This window comes from Mesitornis unicolor, unplaced genomic scaffold (assembly GCF_000695765.1).
Source record: "Mesitornis unicolor isolate BGI_N332 unplaced genomic scaffold, ASM69576v1 scaffold14247, whole genome shotgun sequence".
NCBI classification, from domain to species: Eukaryota; Metazoa; Chordata; class Aves; order Mesitornithiformes; family Mesitornithidae; genus Mesitornis; species Mesitornis unicolor.
The window spans coordinates 22,593-38,073 of NW_010198492.1; the positions used below are offsets into that span (position 1 = coordinate 22,593).

The following is a 15,481-nucleotide window of genomic DNA, read 5'->3' on the forward strand; positions in this document are numbered from 1 at the left end:
TGAGTGAGAGGGAAGAAGCTGCCAAACCTGGATGTGTTCTTCGGTAGTTCAGACTGAGTTTTTGGAAGACAACTGCAGCTATTCCAGTGTAGCTTCAATCAGAAGGATACCTTAACACAGAAATCAGAGTGCACTGAAACTGATGAATAGGACCAAATAATACGTGAACAATTAATCTTTACATGAAAGGTTTACCTCAAAAGGAGGAACAAGGTGAGATCATCTAGCAATGAATGTGCAAAATAAGAAGAGACTATTCTGTAAATATGTGTAGTAAGAAGAAACCCTTTTAATTTAGTGATGCAGCTAAGCCAGTTTAATGGCTAGCTGCTACCCAAGGGGGTCATCTTCCTCTCTTCCCTTTCCCCACTGCTTCCTCCCTCCACTTGTCCTGCAGTTCAGGGAGGTAACTTGTCAGAAGACTGATTGTTTCCAGTTGTCTTCAGGGGAAATAACAGGAGAGAGATGGCTTTCTGTGGATTTGGTTCCCTAAGCTGTTGTAAATTCAGTCTGGCATAAGGCAGTGGTAATCTGGAGAATGACAGCAAGAGGCACAAGACTCAACCTTGTGGTGGTAGCTAACTGTTAGATGAATTTCCTTCTAACATGACAAATTACAGATTTGACCTTGACTAACCCACCTAAAATTCATGCTGGGAATTTAAAGAACTTAAAGAAATGATCTGAAATAATGTCACAGCTGTTGGAGAGGTAGAGGATATTCCAGAGGAGAAGGGGAAAAGGCATTGCAACCATGCTTCTTAAAAAAACCCCAACAACATAAAACCTACAAAAAGCCCTAAAGCAAATCCTCATAACAGCCTTTTGAAAAGGTAGGAGATAGAGGGTTGCAAACAAGCTATCTTGACAGAGTTCCTGGAGGAATATAGATAACAGATTATTTGGCCCCAGTGAAAGATGACCTGAAAGATACTAATCTCTGTGAACAGCCAATACAAGTTTTTCAAGAACGAACCCCCGTTAATCCAGTCTAACCTCGTTCTGTGGCAGAGCAAGGGACCTAGTGGATAGTTGTATCTTGACTTTTTTTAAAAAGACATTTTGATACTTCTCTGTTATGCAGTGTACAGAAACGGTATTATAGAAACTGCTGCATAGTGGAAATATATCTGATTGAAAAACTGCACCTGCAAATGGATGTATGGTCAAAGTGAAAAGATTTCTCACAAAGTCTGTCCTTAAATGCCTGCTGGTGTTTTCAGGAGTGACTTGGACTACAACGTCTTTGTATTACAGCAAGATAACATGAAGGGCAGCCAGAATGTTTGATTGCGATTTGGAATTCAAAATCATTCTGACAAACTGAGGAAGCCACTGCATTTTTAAATAGAAGGCTGTGGTTTCAGATGAATGAGAGGTTGTTGCATTTGGGTGGGAGTAATCAGCTGTGCAATCACAGTGGAGAATGACTGCAGAATAGAAACTAAGCTGTAAAAGGTTTGTTAACTGTAGATATTTAGCATGCTTTCATGTTAAAAATGAGTGCTTCCAGACTTGCCTGTCATCTGAGTACGTGTATTATCTGGGGAGAGAGATGTGCTGAGCCACCAGCTGAGATGTTGAAGTTGGAGGCAAAGTAGCTCTTGCTGATTTCTGTCCAAATAAGCGTGAACTTGGTGCATGGGGGTGTAAAGGGTAGGTTGCCATGCCTGCTTATTTTCTTTTATTTAGTGGAGTCTCTCTTGTGATGAGTTGAAACAGATACGAACAGCAGATTAAATTACCTGTTTCAGTGGAGGAGCTTTTACCCTGTTGCTTTCATAATAAATGGAACTGCTAACACTCTCTGCTCGTGTACAGAGTATTTTTGTAATTGGGATGAAAGTCGGGTAGAACTATGATTTGTGCTTCTGTTTCAAAAATACTGTTAAGATTTCTTTAAATACTTGTTATTGAAGCCTGTTAGGAAATTACTGTAGACTGCTGGTACTAACTAGCAGTTCTTATTTCTATATCAGAGTTCAATCAAAGAAATATAAATCTTAATTTAGTTTCTAGCTTATTTTTCTTCCCTGAAACAAAACATTTTTTTGTGTTTACAAGCACAACTTGGGATAAATGCACCCGGAATCTTTCATATAATTAAAAATGGTAAACCTTTGCTGTTATAAAAAAACCCAACCAATTTGGTTATTACTGTATTTTTTACATAGAAACCTACTATACTGTATGGAAATTAAAATTCCCTGTTCTGCAGCACTTGTAGCTGTTGGGACAAAATTGTGAAGTACTATTACTGTTTAGACAAATTTGAGGTGTCTAGCAGCAGTGCTTCACTAAAAAATAGGAAATAAATTATTTTTTACCATACCCAAGAAAGAATTTTATCTGCCACACCTCCTAGGTGACGAACATGTCTGCGCTTAACAAATGCTAGAGGATCAAAATCAGTCCAGTAGGTTTTAGTTGCAAGTGTATGATATTTCGTATTCTTGTGATTAGTCTCTTTTCATGAAGAAACTTCTTAATGAGATAGATGTGAAAAAATCTGTGCAGCTTATTTGAAGATAGGCTAAAATCCTGTGAATCCTCGCAGCAGTATTATACTTTGGAACAGATTTTAGATTGAGGCTGCACTGAATCTGCAGTTTGTGATAAAGCCTATTTTATAATTTTCTTGATTTTTTTTTTTTAAATGTATAGAAGGTGTTAATTGCCTTTATTGTACTGAAGAGGGGGTAAACTGAAGTTATGCAAAGATGTAGTAAGGTCATGCAGATGAACACTGATGGTTTTAATACTCAAGTAAAAATTCAGTTATCCCTGCCACCCTTTTGCTGCAGTTTCGGTTTTAACTGTTTCAGTAATCAGGTTTATAGCATCTCGGTCACAGCTGTGTTGGCACAACTGATGCAGCACTGGTTTACTGAGCACCTAGGAAGGAACAGTATAGAAACTTAAGAAACCACCTTTGCTACTAGGGGAAAAATACCGTGCTACGTTGTCGGTAAGACATTTCCATACATGCATACATCTTGCTGTGTGGGTTTTTGTTGGTAACTGTGTATGAACTCTGCTGATACTACTGACTGTCTGGACAGCACCACAGGAAGAACAAAATGCATTTCAGTAGTAGCATTAGAAGATTACTAGAAGTCATAATGTTCCTGATCTGTTACTTGGGTTATAGTAGCAGATATAAATGTAATTTACTTTTAAGCTTGAAAAACAGTTACAGGTTTCTGTAAACTCTCATGGTTTGTAGTTTACTATTAATTTGACAGATTAGGAAGGGGAGGAGGAGGATAATGGAAAGCTTTTCAGTAACAAGAATGTCTTTGGGAATAATTCTCTGGGTAAAAATCGTTGCTTTCCTTCTTAATAGGAGATGATGGCAGGCCTCCTTTCTGATTTTCTGACATCACTGGCAATAAATGGCCATAGCAAATGCAGAATAATACTAGAGTGAATATCTGTCTGCAGCTCCTTGTTATCATCTTTATGTCTAATCAACCGTAAGTGTCCCTGCAGAAATATGGAAAGATGGATTTACATAGCTTGGTGTGCCAAGTACATGCAACTTGACTTACTAAGTTTAGTAACTGAAGTGTTGTGTTTGTGTAAGAGGGAGAGCTCCACCTACTGGAAAAACCTTCTGGTTCATGGAGTGTATTTTGTGTCAGATGCGAGATACATATTTCTTAGGTCTCGTCTCAGGGATTTGGAATGAGAATAAAGAATTAGACTTCCTTCAACTTTAAAAAGTCTGAGCTCTGGAAATATTTTCGTAGATTTTCATCTTGACTTTATTTTTTTATAGGAACATCATCTCCAACGGGCTATCTCAGCACAACAAGTATATGGAGAGAAGAGGGATAACATGGTTATACCGGTTCCAGAAGCAGAAAGTAATATCGCATACTATGAATCTATATATCCTGGAGAATTTAAAATGCCAAAGCAGCTGATTCACATACAGCGTAAGTAAAGTAACTCATTCGTTGAAGTCTACACAGAAAACTTTGTTGCTAGTAGTTCAAGAGGTTACTCTTAATGCCTGTTGAGCTTGCATCAAGACTGACTTTTGAGAGTTAAATTTTTTCAACATGTAAAGAAATACTTCTTACAGAAGATGCATATTTAGTTCTTGATCAAGAAGTAGATAGATGTCCTTCTTGAGTCTATGTCTGTATGCTAATACTTTAAATTTAGCAATGTCAAAGGCCCGTTTCTGGCCTGTACAACACACAGTAGTTACAACTTGTAGGGGAATTTAGGTTCATCAGCAGAGACAGACACAAATATACTTGAATAGGAGAATATATAATATATAGTTAAGAAATAGAGTACTTGTTCCTTGAAGCTTAACCAGGAAAAAAATCACAGTAGAGTGAATTGGGAAGCCAAGCAGAAATGGCAGGCAGTAGTAGTAGTCTTTGCCTGTGCCTGGATGGAAGTATCCCACACCTAAAAGTAGGTGATTTTTGATACCGCTGATGACTTCCAGTGTGTTGGGATTTTGTTGTTGTTGGAATTTAGCAGCTTTTCTGTATGGATGTGACACTTGATGTGAGCACCATGTTACTTCCTATAACTTTTGAAAACATTATGAAAAATATAATCCATTGCAGAATTCTGTTGCATGGTGTAACTAGTAGAATTTAAAAAGTAGTGTCTGTGCTATGTAAACAGATGTCCTGCCTAGTTACCTTTGGTTAAGTGTCAGACTTCTATATCAGTCCAAGTCTAGATGACTTAAAGCATTAGAATCATAGAATAGTTTGGGTTGGAAGGGACTTTTTTAAAGGTCATGTAGTCCAACTCCACCCTGCAGTGAGCAGGAACACCTTCCAGGAGATCAGGTAGATAAGAGCATGCTGCTCTGCTTCTGAGTAAATGAAGAGACTAATACTAGCAGTCTTCCATGCTGATATTAAGGTTACACTTTTTCATTCTTCTTTTTCCTTATCTAATGGTGTAACAGCTGAAATGTTTATTTTTCAGCTGCACTGTATTCTGCCTATTTCAAGTGATGCTTTTCACAATGTGTTTTCAGAGGTGCACTTTGAAAGAAATCTATATCTCTTCTGAGCTAAAACAACTTAAATGAGACATGAGAACTAGGGAGATCTTATTTTGAATCCAGAATGCTGCATTTTCATAGGATATTGTGGAAAACAGAACAGTTGTTTGTGTTCTGGAAAACACTACTTGTATTTGAAGATGCCTTGCTACATGGGGTAGACCATGCTGAGCCAGTTTAGTCTTACTCACCTACATCACAGAAATCGTTGATGAGAATGTGTGTAAAGACATTGTAATACAGTCTCTACATACTTTTGTAGAAGGACCTTTAAAGTGCGTTTGGGCCAAAGTCTGAACTATTGATAATACAATACATAAAACTGCAGAACGCTAGACAGCATTGACAATTTTGACCAATCTAAAACTTTCTTACTGAAGACAGTGAGGTTGAAAGCCACTTGCTGCCATGACCACTGGTAAGCTTTCATTGATTAACGAAAGTATGGTCGAATAGATACCAAGTTTTATTCCTGATTTTTTTGATGGTGTAATTTTTTTCAAGAAAAAATTATATATAACTTCTAAGTAGTATTACTTGAACATTCAAACAAATCATTTTCTTTTTTTCTTCAGAAGAATCTTGTCTGTACTGCAGACGCTGCTATTAGAACAAAACGTTTTTATAGGAAAACTAACATTAGCTTTCACTGTATCCTTTAGCTTTTAGTTTGGATGCTGAGCAGCCGGATTATGACTTGGATTCAGAAGATGAGATCTTTGTGAATAAGTTGAAGAAAAGAATGGACATCTCTCCTTTGCAATTTGAGGAGATGATAGACAGACTAGAGAAGGGCAGCGGTCAGCAGGTACAACGGTACTTTGAATAAAGAATTTGAAGTACGCACTCAATGCATTGGTATATGAAAGTGACATGCTGGGTTTTACATTTAGCCAGTCAGCCTGCAAGAGGCCAAGCTGTTGCTGAAGGAAGATGATGAATTGATCAGAGAAGTGTATGAGTATTGGATTAAAAAGAGGAAAAACTGTCGAGGTCCCTCTCTTATCCCAGCAGTGAAACAAGAGAAGCGAGATGGTTCCAGCACAAATGATCCTTATGTTGCTTTTAGAAGACGAACAGAAAAGATGCAGACACGAAAAGTAAGTGGATCAATCAGTACCTCCCTCTGCTTGCTTTCTCTTCATTCTCTCCTCTCAGAAAGTATCATATATAAAGAAACAGTTCTGCTACGTAAGTTGGGGTGTTCTTTTGTTTTAATTTGCAAGGGTGAGAACATGGAAGAAACTACTTTAGGTCAGCTATTGAGTGAAAATTTGTATTCATTTTTTCACTAAATCTACAGTTGAACCTACTTGTGGTGTTGGTAAGCTATAGCTCATTGATAACATGCCCATGCTCCTCTGTTTTAGCTTGTGTTTTCGTGTGTGTGTATATATATTTCCACAAACATTTAGAACTTAATTCAGATTATTTAATTTATATTATGTGAGGAAACATAGTGTATATGTATCCACAGAATCGAAAAAATGATGAAGCATCTTATGAGAAGATGCTTAAGCTGCGCCGAGATCTGAGTCGTGCAGTAACCATCCTGGAGATGATAAAGAGGAGGGAAAAAAGCAAGAGAGAGTTGCTGCACTTAACACTGGAAATTATGGAAAAGAGGTAATGTTCATTGAAAATTTGCTGCAGAAACCTTTGGAAACTACCTTGTATTTCGATTCCCACAAACATTTAAAACAGTTTAAATACTTATTTTAAAAATATTTCACATTTACAGGACGGTATATTTTCACATACGGCTATGGAGAGCAAAATAAAACATTAGGAAGTTGTTTACTATGGGCAAGTGGCCTGTCACAGTAATTTACATTAGTTTATTACATTGATACATGTACTCAAATGTATGTATAGATCATATATATTATCCAGGAGGAGAGATCAGTTTCAGGTAAATTAATTTGGAAATTTGTATTAAACTTGAATGTGTAGATTAAGGAACTACCAGCTAATTTTAAGGCCATTTCCAATCATTACCTTTTTTCTTTTTCTTTATTATCACTGTTCTTTTTTAGCAAAGCTTGACCGAATACGGTCTTAAGGGAAACAAATAAGCGTTTCATACAGTAGAAAATGTTGTACGAGTCATTTCCAACCAGTACTGCTTTTGACATCCTGTTTGTCAGCTGTGCTGAAGACAAAATGCCCTGTTCTGTCAGCTGTCACTTTCCCAATCAACTGAGAATCACATTTGTAACGTGGAGTTGTTCTTTAGGTTGATATGTAGAATGTGAATAGACTTTGTAGCTTAAGCATCCACGTTAGAAAACAATTATTTTGAGTCATTATTTTAAAGCTCTCAAACCAACTGTAGTTTGGCTTCTTAGAGAGACAAGTTGAATGTTTCTGCTGAGGCACTTTTTAAAGCACTGATCATTTTCACTAATAATAAAGAGGGGGGAAATAGCAAAGATTTTCTAGTAGTTTCTTCAAGAAAAGAAGCTGTTGAATAGAGAAAAGACTCTAATGCCCCCCGCAGAATGGAAGACTGAACTTCAAGTCAGCACTTTCCACAGGACTTGAAATGTAATAAGTTTCATTGATCTGCTTGTTGTGAAAATATTCCATAACACGAAAGAGGGAGGATTTATGACTAGGACACTGCCTCTGTTTAAAGCCTGTTGTGTGATAGATGCATGTTTTTAAATGTTACCTGTCCCCAAGTGAGGAGGGAGGGAAACCCTCCCCTGTTCTTCTGTTCTCGTTCCTGCTATTTTCCTTTATAGTATTACTTATTGAGGTGTTTTATAGGCTTTACAGGGTGGTTGGTTATCCTTTTTATTTATTTGTCAATATTAGTCATAGCAATGAAGTTTCCATGTTATTAGTCCCCTTTTCTGGAATAATATTTTCTGTATTTCTTGCTGTCATCTGAGGATGTCTCTTTACCCCAGCTTGCAAGTACTTGTGTGTCTGTGTTGTGCAATTTTTTTTTACCAGAAGTACATCATAAATGTTCCAACAAGTGAAAAAAAATACATAAATCTGATTTCAGGTATAATTTGGGTGACTATAGTGGAGAGATCGTGTCTGAGGTCATGGCACAGCGGCAGCCAATTAAACCTACCTATGCTATTCCCATCATTCCTGTGACTAACAGCAGTGCTTTTAAACACCAAGAAGCTATGGAACTGAAAGAATTTAAAGTCAAAGTGAGTAATGTCAGTAACTGATGTAGTGGTTCATGCTGTTATCTATGCAAGATACAGCATTTTAGAATGGGAGGAGGGGGCAAGCTTTTTGAAACTGGAAATAGACTAGCAAAACTGCAATTGGAATAAAATGCTTTGCTCTGTTAGAGTTACGAGGATGACGTACAGACTAGTGGCATTCCTCGAGACTACATAAAGGAAGTATAAGTGAACTACAGGAAAAAGGACACATGCTGTCTTAGTCTTGGGGATACAAACATTTTTTTTCTCTAATACTGTTCATAAAGTTAGGATATCCTGAATAAATTTTATTTAGTTTGGACAAAGACAGGATTAATGAGGTAAAATCCGTATCTTGGTCTAAATTATGTAGTTATTTTAATCTGGAGGGTTGGTTTTTTGGTTTCCATGTTGATTGGTTTGTTTGGTTTTGGTTTTGTTTTAAATATGATCCACTGATATCCCCAGCAAGTTGTATATCTTTGTCCGGTTTTTTTGTTTAAGTGAAGTATCAAATAATCTTGTTTAATTTAGAAAGCTGACCAGCACTTATTTTCCTGCAGGCTTTAATTTTGTCATACAATGCATAGCTACAGTGCCAACAACTGAGCATATTAAATAGGTCAGGTAACACAGGAGAAATGCTGAGGTATAGTGTGAATTTTAAACAAAGACTTCTTGTAACTGAAGAATATCCAAAGACTGTTCTGAATCTGACAAGGTGGCTTGAATCAGTGAATACTTCAATTGATAGTAGAGCATTGTAATTGAGATGACTCACATGTACTTACCTGTTAGTGATGTTGAGTCAATGCAGGGTCTCGCAGCTTGAAAGAAATCTGTTTCTTGGAAACCTTTGAAATGCACTTGGGAAACTTGGCTTTATGTAGTATGGGGAAATGTATTTAATTTTTAGAGGATTTTTTGAGGTTCTAGGTATATTTGAGAAGTCTTCGCTTCTATTTTTGCCTTTAAGCATTGTTTGGTACTTAATTTTTGTAACACTATGTAAATGCCTATTTTAATTTAAAATGGTAGGAAATTAAAAAGGTCCCTTGTGGAGATCACTGTATATATTTTGGTCTACTTCTCCAAAGTAGTAGTGTTACCTTAACTGCTAGTGTTTTATCGAGCACAGATTAAAACAGAAAATGTGGAATCAACTACTGTTTTCTCAAACACTTGAGTTACTGGAAAAGAAATACAGATATTAGTGAAATTACTGCATGTTTTGCTATCAAGACAGTGGAGAGAGAAGTTCACTTTTCAGCTTGCTTACACAGTTTTCTAAAACTCCTGGTTTAATACAATTTGCTTGTGTATGTAATTTTACACTTACTTTGTTTTGTTTTTCTTGCAGCAAGATAAACCTGATGCTATTAGACCCAAAAGAAAGTATGAGAAGAAGCCGAAAGTCTTACCTTCATCTGCTGCTGCAACTCCTCAACAAAGTCCGGCTGCACTGCCAGTCTTTAATGCTAAAGATTTGAATCAGTATGATTTTCCTAGCTCAGATGAAGAACCTCTCTCCCAGGTAGTACCTCTAAAGTTCTGTGCCACGCTTGGAGAAGGAATACAAGTAAAATGCATGAATTTACTAAAATCTCTTATCATATGTATCCCTCATTCCCTTTTTAAAGATTTTGTCTGGTTCTTCGGAGGCTGAGGAAGAAAATGATCCTGATGGTCCTTTCGCCTTCCGTAGGAAAGCAGGTTGTCAGTACTATGCTGTAAGTAGAATTTCCTTATGTATCATAAGACAGAGCATTGTTGTGGGAAAATATCTTGTGTTTAATTGTTTAAAATTATTTTAAGCCTCATTTAGACCAACCTGGCAACTGGCCATGGAGTAGCCCTAAAGAGGGAAGATTAGGAGACGTGCGTTACAGATACTGCTTAACCACCCTCACTGTACCCCAGAGGTGTATTGGGTTTGCACGAAGACGGGTCGGCCGTGGTGGAAGGTAAGTGCTACAGAAGTGTTGCTGGTTTTATAAATACAATGTAAAAAAGTAAATCAGTAAGACACAAAGAGCAAGGTTTAAACAAATACAAAAGAAACAACCAAACAAAAAAACACCCTTAAAAATGGGAGACGAGAGTTTGACTTTTTAAGTACTTCCATTTGATACAAGTTTTCGTAGCTGGTTAATTCCTCCATTTTTATCTTGTGGTGGTGGAAGCTGCTTTAATACTGTTTTCTTAAATGTTTCTAGGGCGTGTATGTTTTCAGTTGTTATCAGTGGTTTGTATTTAAATGATTTATGTAGTTGTCTTTAAATAGTAGTATTTAAAAATGGCATATAGTAATTAAGGACTTCAGGCGTTTTGCTTCTAAGCTTCTTTATCATAAACAAACTGTTCAGTATATAGGTGCTATTTCTTAAGTATTTTATGATGCCTTTAAGAAAATGTTACATTGGTAATAATTTTAATTTTGTGTCCCCAGGCACACATGGCAAACTTATGCCTTTCTTGGTATTTTCTTGCCACTGTATAATTCTGCATTGTTTTTCTGTTTTTAGGGTGCTACTAGACAGAGCACATTCGGACTATGATAATACATTTCATCAGCTGGATTTGGAAATGTTTTCCTCATCACAACACTCTTCAATCAGTCAATTTGCCAATACCTCAGAAACAAATACCTCGGACAGATCTTTCTCGAAAGACCTCAGTCAGATACTAGTCAATATCAAATCATGTAGATGGCGACATTTTAGGCCTCGGACACCTTCCCTACATGACAGTGACAATGATGAACTCTCCTGTAGGAAATTACACAGGGGTATAAACCGAACAGGCACAGCACAACCTGGGACCCAGACATGCAGTACCTCTATACAAAGTAAAAGTAGCAGTGGTTCAACACACTTTGGTATGTTTATTTTGACAACCTTGCTTCTAGAAATTGTAAACGTGGCTCAGAAGATCATTAAGTCATCCATTCGTGGCACTGTGCTCTCTTTTGATAGTAACAGCTCATCTTCACTTTTTTCTCTTTATTTGCTGCACTGAATGTTTATTTGTAGTCATGGGTAGCAGTAGCGGACTGCATCTCAAATTTATGCAAATGCTACTTTGGTATGTAATTATTATTTTAGAAATATGAAGGTTTAGAAACCAGTATTGTGTAGGGTTTAAGTTGACTTAAGATCTGGATTTTTAAAATTAAAAATACGTTGATTGAAAGATTGATACAAATATTATGTTCCAGATTTTTTCTAGTACAAGGTGTGGTGGTGGTGGTGGTGGTGGTGGTGGTGGTGGAAATGTTTAGTTAAAATGTTTGTGTTTAAAATCCCAGCATGTTATGAATTCGTATTTGAACTTACATCTAAACTAAATGCCATTTTCCATCCAAAAAGTACCCAGCCCACCCCCACTGATGCATCTGCTCATGCTTGGCAAAACTCTCGGACTAATCACCTCTACATCTTGTCAACAAGTGGCAGATTACATTTTACAGAACCTGAATTACAGAATTGAGTACCTGACTAAGATGACTTGATGTGGTGTTAATTGTTTTTAATTGGAATACAGTTGGATAGCATTGCTCTTTATATTGGGTTCGTCACATTAGAAGACTGGCATTTACATAATTAGAATGTAACTTAAATAGTTCTTGAATTTTGATTAGTCAGTACATTAAATGTCATCTTTTTATAGAAAGTAATGTGATGTAGTTTTTTACAAAGAAATAACTTTAAAAGTTTGCAGCCATTTTGTAAGGAGTCTGTAGAATCATGTTTTCCCTGTGATTCTGGAATATGGCTTTGGAAATAAATTAGAAAACCCAGGTAACATAGGAGTACGGTGAGGAGAGTTACATATACCTAATAAACTCCCTGGACTGTGGGCTGTCCCAGAGTAGGTCCTTGCCCCCATTGCCTATTCTTTTCTCTTATGACTCTTGTCACTGGGAATGTGTTAGGGATAAAACTGTTGGTTCTTCTGGTTTGTAACCTAAGTATGGTATGGCTTTTGGTGTTTAAATTTTGCCCCTCTAGTGTTTTGAATCAATAAACCAATTTCAGAACTGAATGAGAGCATCCTCTTTCTAGTGGCCACTTTGAACTGTGATGAAATGGTGTTTGGGTTACTAGTGTGAAAACAGAACTTATGTGTGAGGAATAGATTTATAAATGTACTAGAGTGCTAATGGGCAATACATGACATCTGAAAATGATGTAGATTTGAAAAATAGGCTGGTTGAGTTTAAAGCATATGTCTTTGTGTGTATATAAACAAACATACACACCCTCCCATAGAATCTTTTTTCCTTAAATAGGTGATGAAGATATTTATATAATTTAGGAATTAGGTGCAAATGTTATTTATGGTGATGAGTCCTGTACAAGGTTTTAATTGTGTGGTTGTATTTTGAAGCCTGTGGGGAAAATAGCACATCTGAATAAGTACCTAGCATATTATATGCATTTGTGCTTGTAATTCTATGCAGATGGTTTATCATCTGTGTAAAACATTTAAGTGAGTATTCTGAGCTTTTCCAAATTCCAGTATTAATGTAAACTCCGTGACATTTTTATTTGTGGGTTTGATACAGGAATATTCAGTTAAAAAAGCATAACTATGTCTGGATTAACTTCTAATTAGTTACCAGAGTCTTTGGATAGTCACTTATTTGTTAATATAACCAGGTAGATTGTACTTGTATAATGATGTGTAATCTTAATCTGGATTCACGTAGCATTGGAGCTATATATGAGTTTGTGTATATGTGATGTAGTGGTGATCATCTATTCAGGTGTAGGTGTTTGAAAGGAGCACACAGCTTAGTTCATCTTGGTGCCATTCTGTTTTCTAGTGTTCTGTTTTCAGCTTCTTAAAGGGTTCTGTAAGATAACGTTGTGTGCACAGATTACAGATGTATTTGTGTGTCTCATGTGTGACTTTGACTTGAAAGGTGCATGTCAGTTGGGGCTGCAGCTGCTGAGTTGAATCATCTTCCTTTCTGTAGCAAATACTGTAAAGAATATCAGGTACCTAACGTCTGTACTGAGTTTTTCTAGTAGTCACTACTGCAGATTTCCAGTCCTGTGGAGTGTCCCTGTCCCTTTCTCTTAGCTGTCTATAAAGTCGGGAGTTTGGTGTGAGCGTGGATTTTTTAGGTTTCTCTTTGCATTTTAGGTTTTTGAAGTGGCACTAGGTCTTTTTACCAGAAAACACTAATGCATCTCTCTTCAAAAATTCTTTTATCCTTTTGCTGCTGTGGTGAGTTTGGTCAAACCGCATTGTTTGCCTTTTAGGATGAACCTCATGCTGAGATTTGGTAGTGGCCAGCAAAGGTGGTCATGTTGCTGTGTGTTATCGTGCACCACGACATAAGTTTTATCTGTTTCCATATTGAAGAAGTTTAGAGAAGTGTTTGCGTTTTTTCCACCCTGAATGATCCAGACAACATGCTGCTGACATGGAAAAATTGCTGTGGAAAACCTTGCTTTTCAAGTCTTATCCATGCCCAGCACAGGCATGAAGTTGAGACAGTATTGCAGGTCATCTGTTAATCAGAGAATACTTGAAAATGGGGCTTGTACTGGACTTGTCATATGCTGAAGGATGGAATTTGACAGGCGAATCAAGTGGCCAAAAAAAGGATCATCACTTTTTTGAAGACAGTGGTTCCTTTTCATCGTACTGAAGAATTACAGAAAAGCATTCTTTGCTCTCTTGCAAAAAGAGCTGATTCAAGGACCTTTGGGCATATGTTATAGAGAACACCTCTGAAAAGCAGGCAAGAATGTAAAAGCATGATTCTTGTAGTAACTTGTTCAGTGGGGAAGCTATTCACTCTGAACAAAATGCAACAAAATTACTTCAGAAAAGGAGTCTGTATTGCTAGCAATCTCATCAAGTTTCTGAATCATCATCTTCAGAGATGGAGCTTGTGTCTTAAGTCTGGAGCGTACAGTAGGCATGAATATTCATCTGAAGTATTTGTGTCCCGGGAATTTAGTCTTCCTTGTTAGATTAATTAATTGATCTAGTTCTGCCAGGCAAATGGTATTCTTCAAACTGCATCCCGTTATAGAGAGATACTGCTTGCTGCTAAATAAGTTACATTCGTATTTTTGGATGCTTGCATCTAGCAATCAAAAGTTTGAGACATTTAAAACTGCACAGCATGCAGAATTCTGTTGCAGCCTTGTGTTTAGGAGGCAGGCCAGAGATACCAGTCGCTCATGAGAGATTTGAGCACTTGTTCCCAGGCTCCATAGGAAGGCTGGGCAGCCTCCTTGTGTACTACTGCTCTTTCTGCCTTCTCCATCCAGAAGCTGGATCGCTTTGAAAAGAAGGTCTGCAAGCTGTCAACACTAAAGAGGCTAGCAGTTACCTAGAGTCTACTCTAGTTATTCTAGTCTGCTCTAGTATTCTAATTCTCTTTAAGAAGTTCCAGTATTTTAGCAGAAGCCTTACTGAAAATTCTTTAAAAGTTACGGTGTTTGGGATTGTTGACCTTGCTGTATGTGGAGAACTGCAGGCATCCAGAATATAGTTAAAGAATAGAGAGTAGCCTACTTTGCATTTTTTTGGGAACTAGAGAATTAGATTATGTGCTGTAAGTTGTGCTTTGCTATTCAGTAACTTTTCCTTTGGGAATTCCATAGAAGTCAGGTTTTTCTCAGTAAATCTGGATGCTTTTTTTGCATCTCATAATCTGTCTTTTTTAAAAGCAAGTTTGCACACTTAGGGCTCTAGCAGAATAATGAACTGTGCTTATATTTCCCAAATGTGTGTTTAGCATTTCCATCTCTAAATCAGTCTTGGTTGATGGATATATACTATTTTTTTCGTGTTCTCATTAAGAATACCTGACACCCATCTTCAGGCATCCCAATGCTTGTGGCAGTTCCTCACACCAGAGTAGAAGGACTTGTCCTACCTTTTCATTGCTCTCATGCCATCACTGGTTGCATTCTGGTTTTATTTAACCCTTATATCTGTAATAGTATAAATACTGCTGCTTGTTTTATTGTTTTCCCTTTCCCAAATGCTTATTTGCACATTGTGGGATAAACTTGACCATGAAAAATACAGATGTTTGTAATGGCTGTTTTCAGTTATCACTGGGACTCAACAGTCTTGGCCCACCTATGGCTACGTTGTTGAGATCCTAGTTAAAGGAGCAGTGGTGTTGGGAGTAACAGATGTTTAGAGCTCACCCTAGGCTTAGTTGAAGAAGGAAGTCTTAAAAGGAAAAGCCTCTTTAGTTTGGGAAATGTGACTGGGGATTGGGAAAGAG

At 37.2% G+C, this 15,481-nt stretch overlaps 1 protein-coding gene across 2 annotated transcripts in view; it reads left to right on the forward strand.

Moving 5' to 3' along the window:
* Positions 1–3,787: 3,787 nt before the first annotated feature.
* The window catches only part of EPC1 (enhancer of polycomb homolog 1 (Drosophila)), a 22,598-nt gene continuing 10,904 nt past the window's right edge, over positions 3,788–15,481 (forward strand). For both annotated transcript variants that reach the window (XM_010189167.1, XM_010189168.1), the window contains exons 1-9: positions 3,788–3,941; positions 5,707–5,852; positions 5,938–6,144; positions 6,522–6,670; positions 8,061–8,217; positions 9,578–9,751; positions 9,858–9,947; positions 10,033–10,181; positions 10,743–11,095. In XM_010189167.1, coding sequence (XP_010187469.1) covers positions 3,842–3,941; positions 5,707–5,852; positions 5,938–6,144; positions 6,522–6,670; positions 8,061–8,217; positions 9,578–9,751; positions 9,858–9,947; positions 10,033–10,181; positions 10,743–11,095 — 1,525 coding nt within the window. In that variant the 5' untranslated portion in view covers positions 3,788–3,841. The remainder of the gene's footprint in view (positions 3,942–5,706; positions 5,853–5,937; positions 6,145–6,521; positions 6,671–8,060; positions 8,218–9,577; positions 9,752–9,857; positions 9,948–10,032; positions 10,182–10,742; positions 11,096–15,481) is intronic.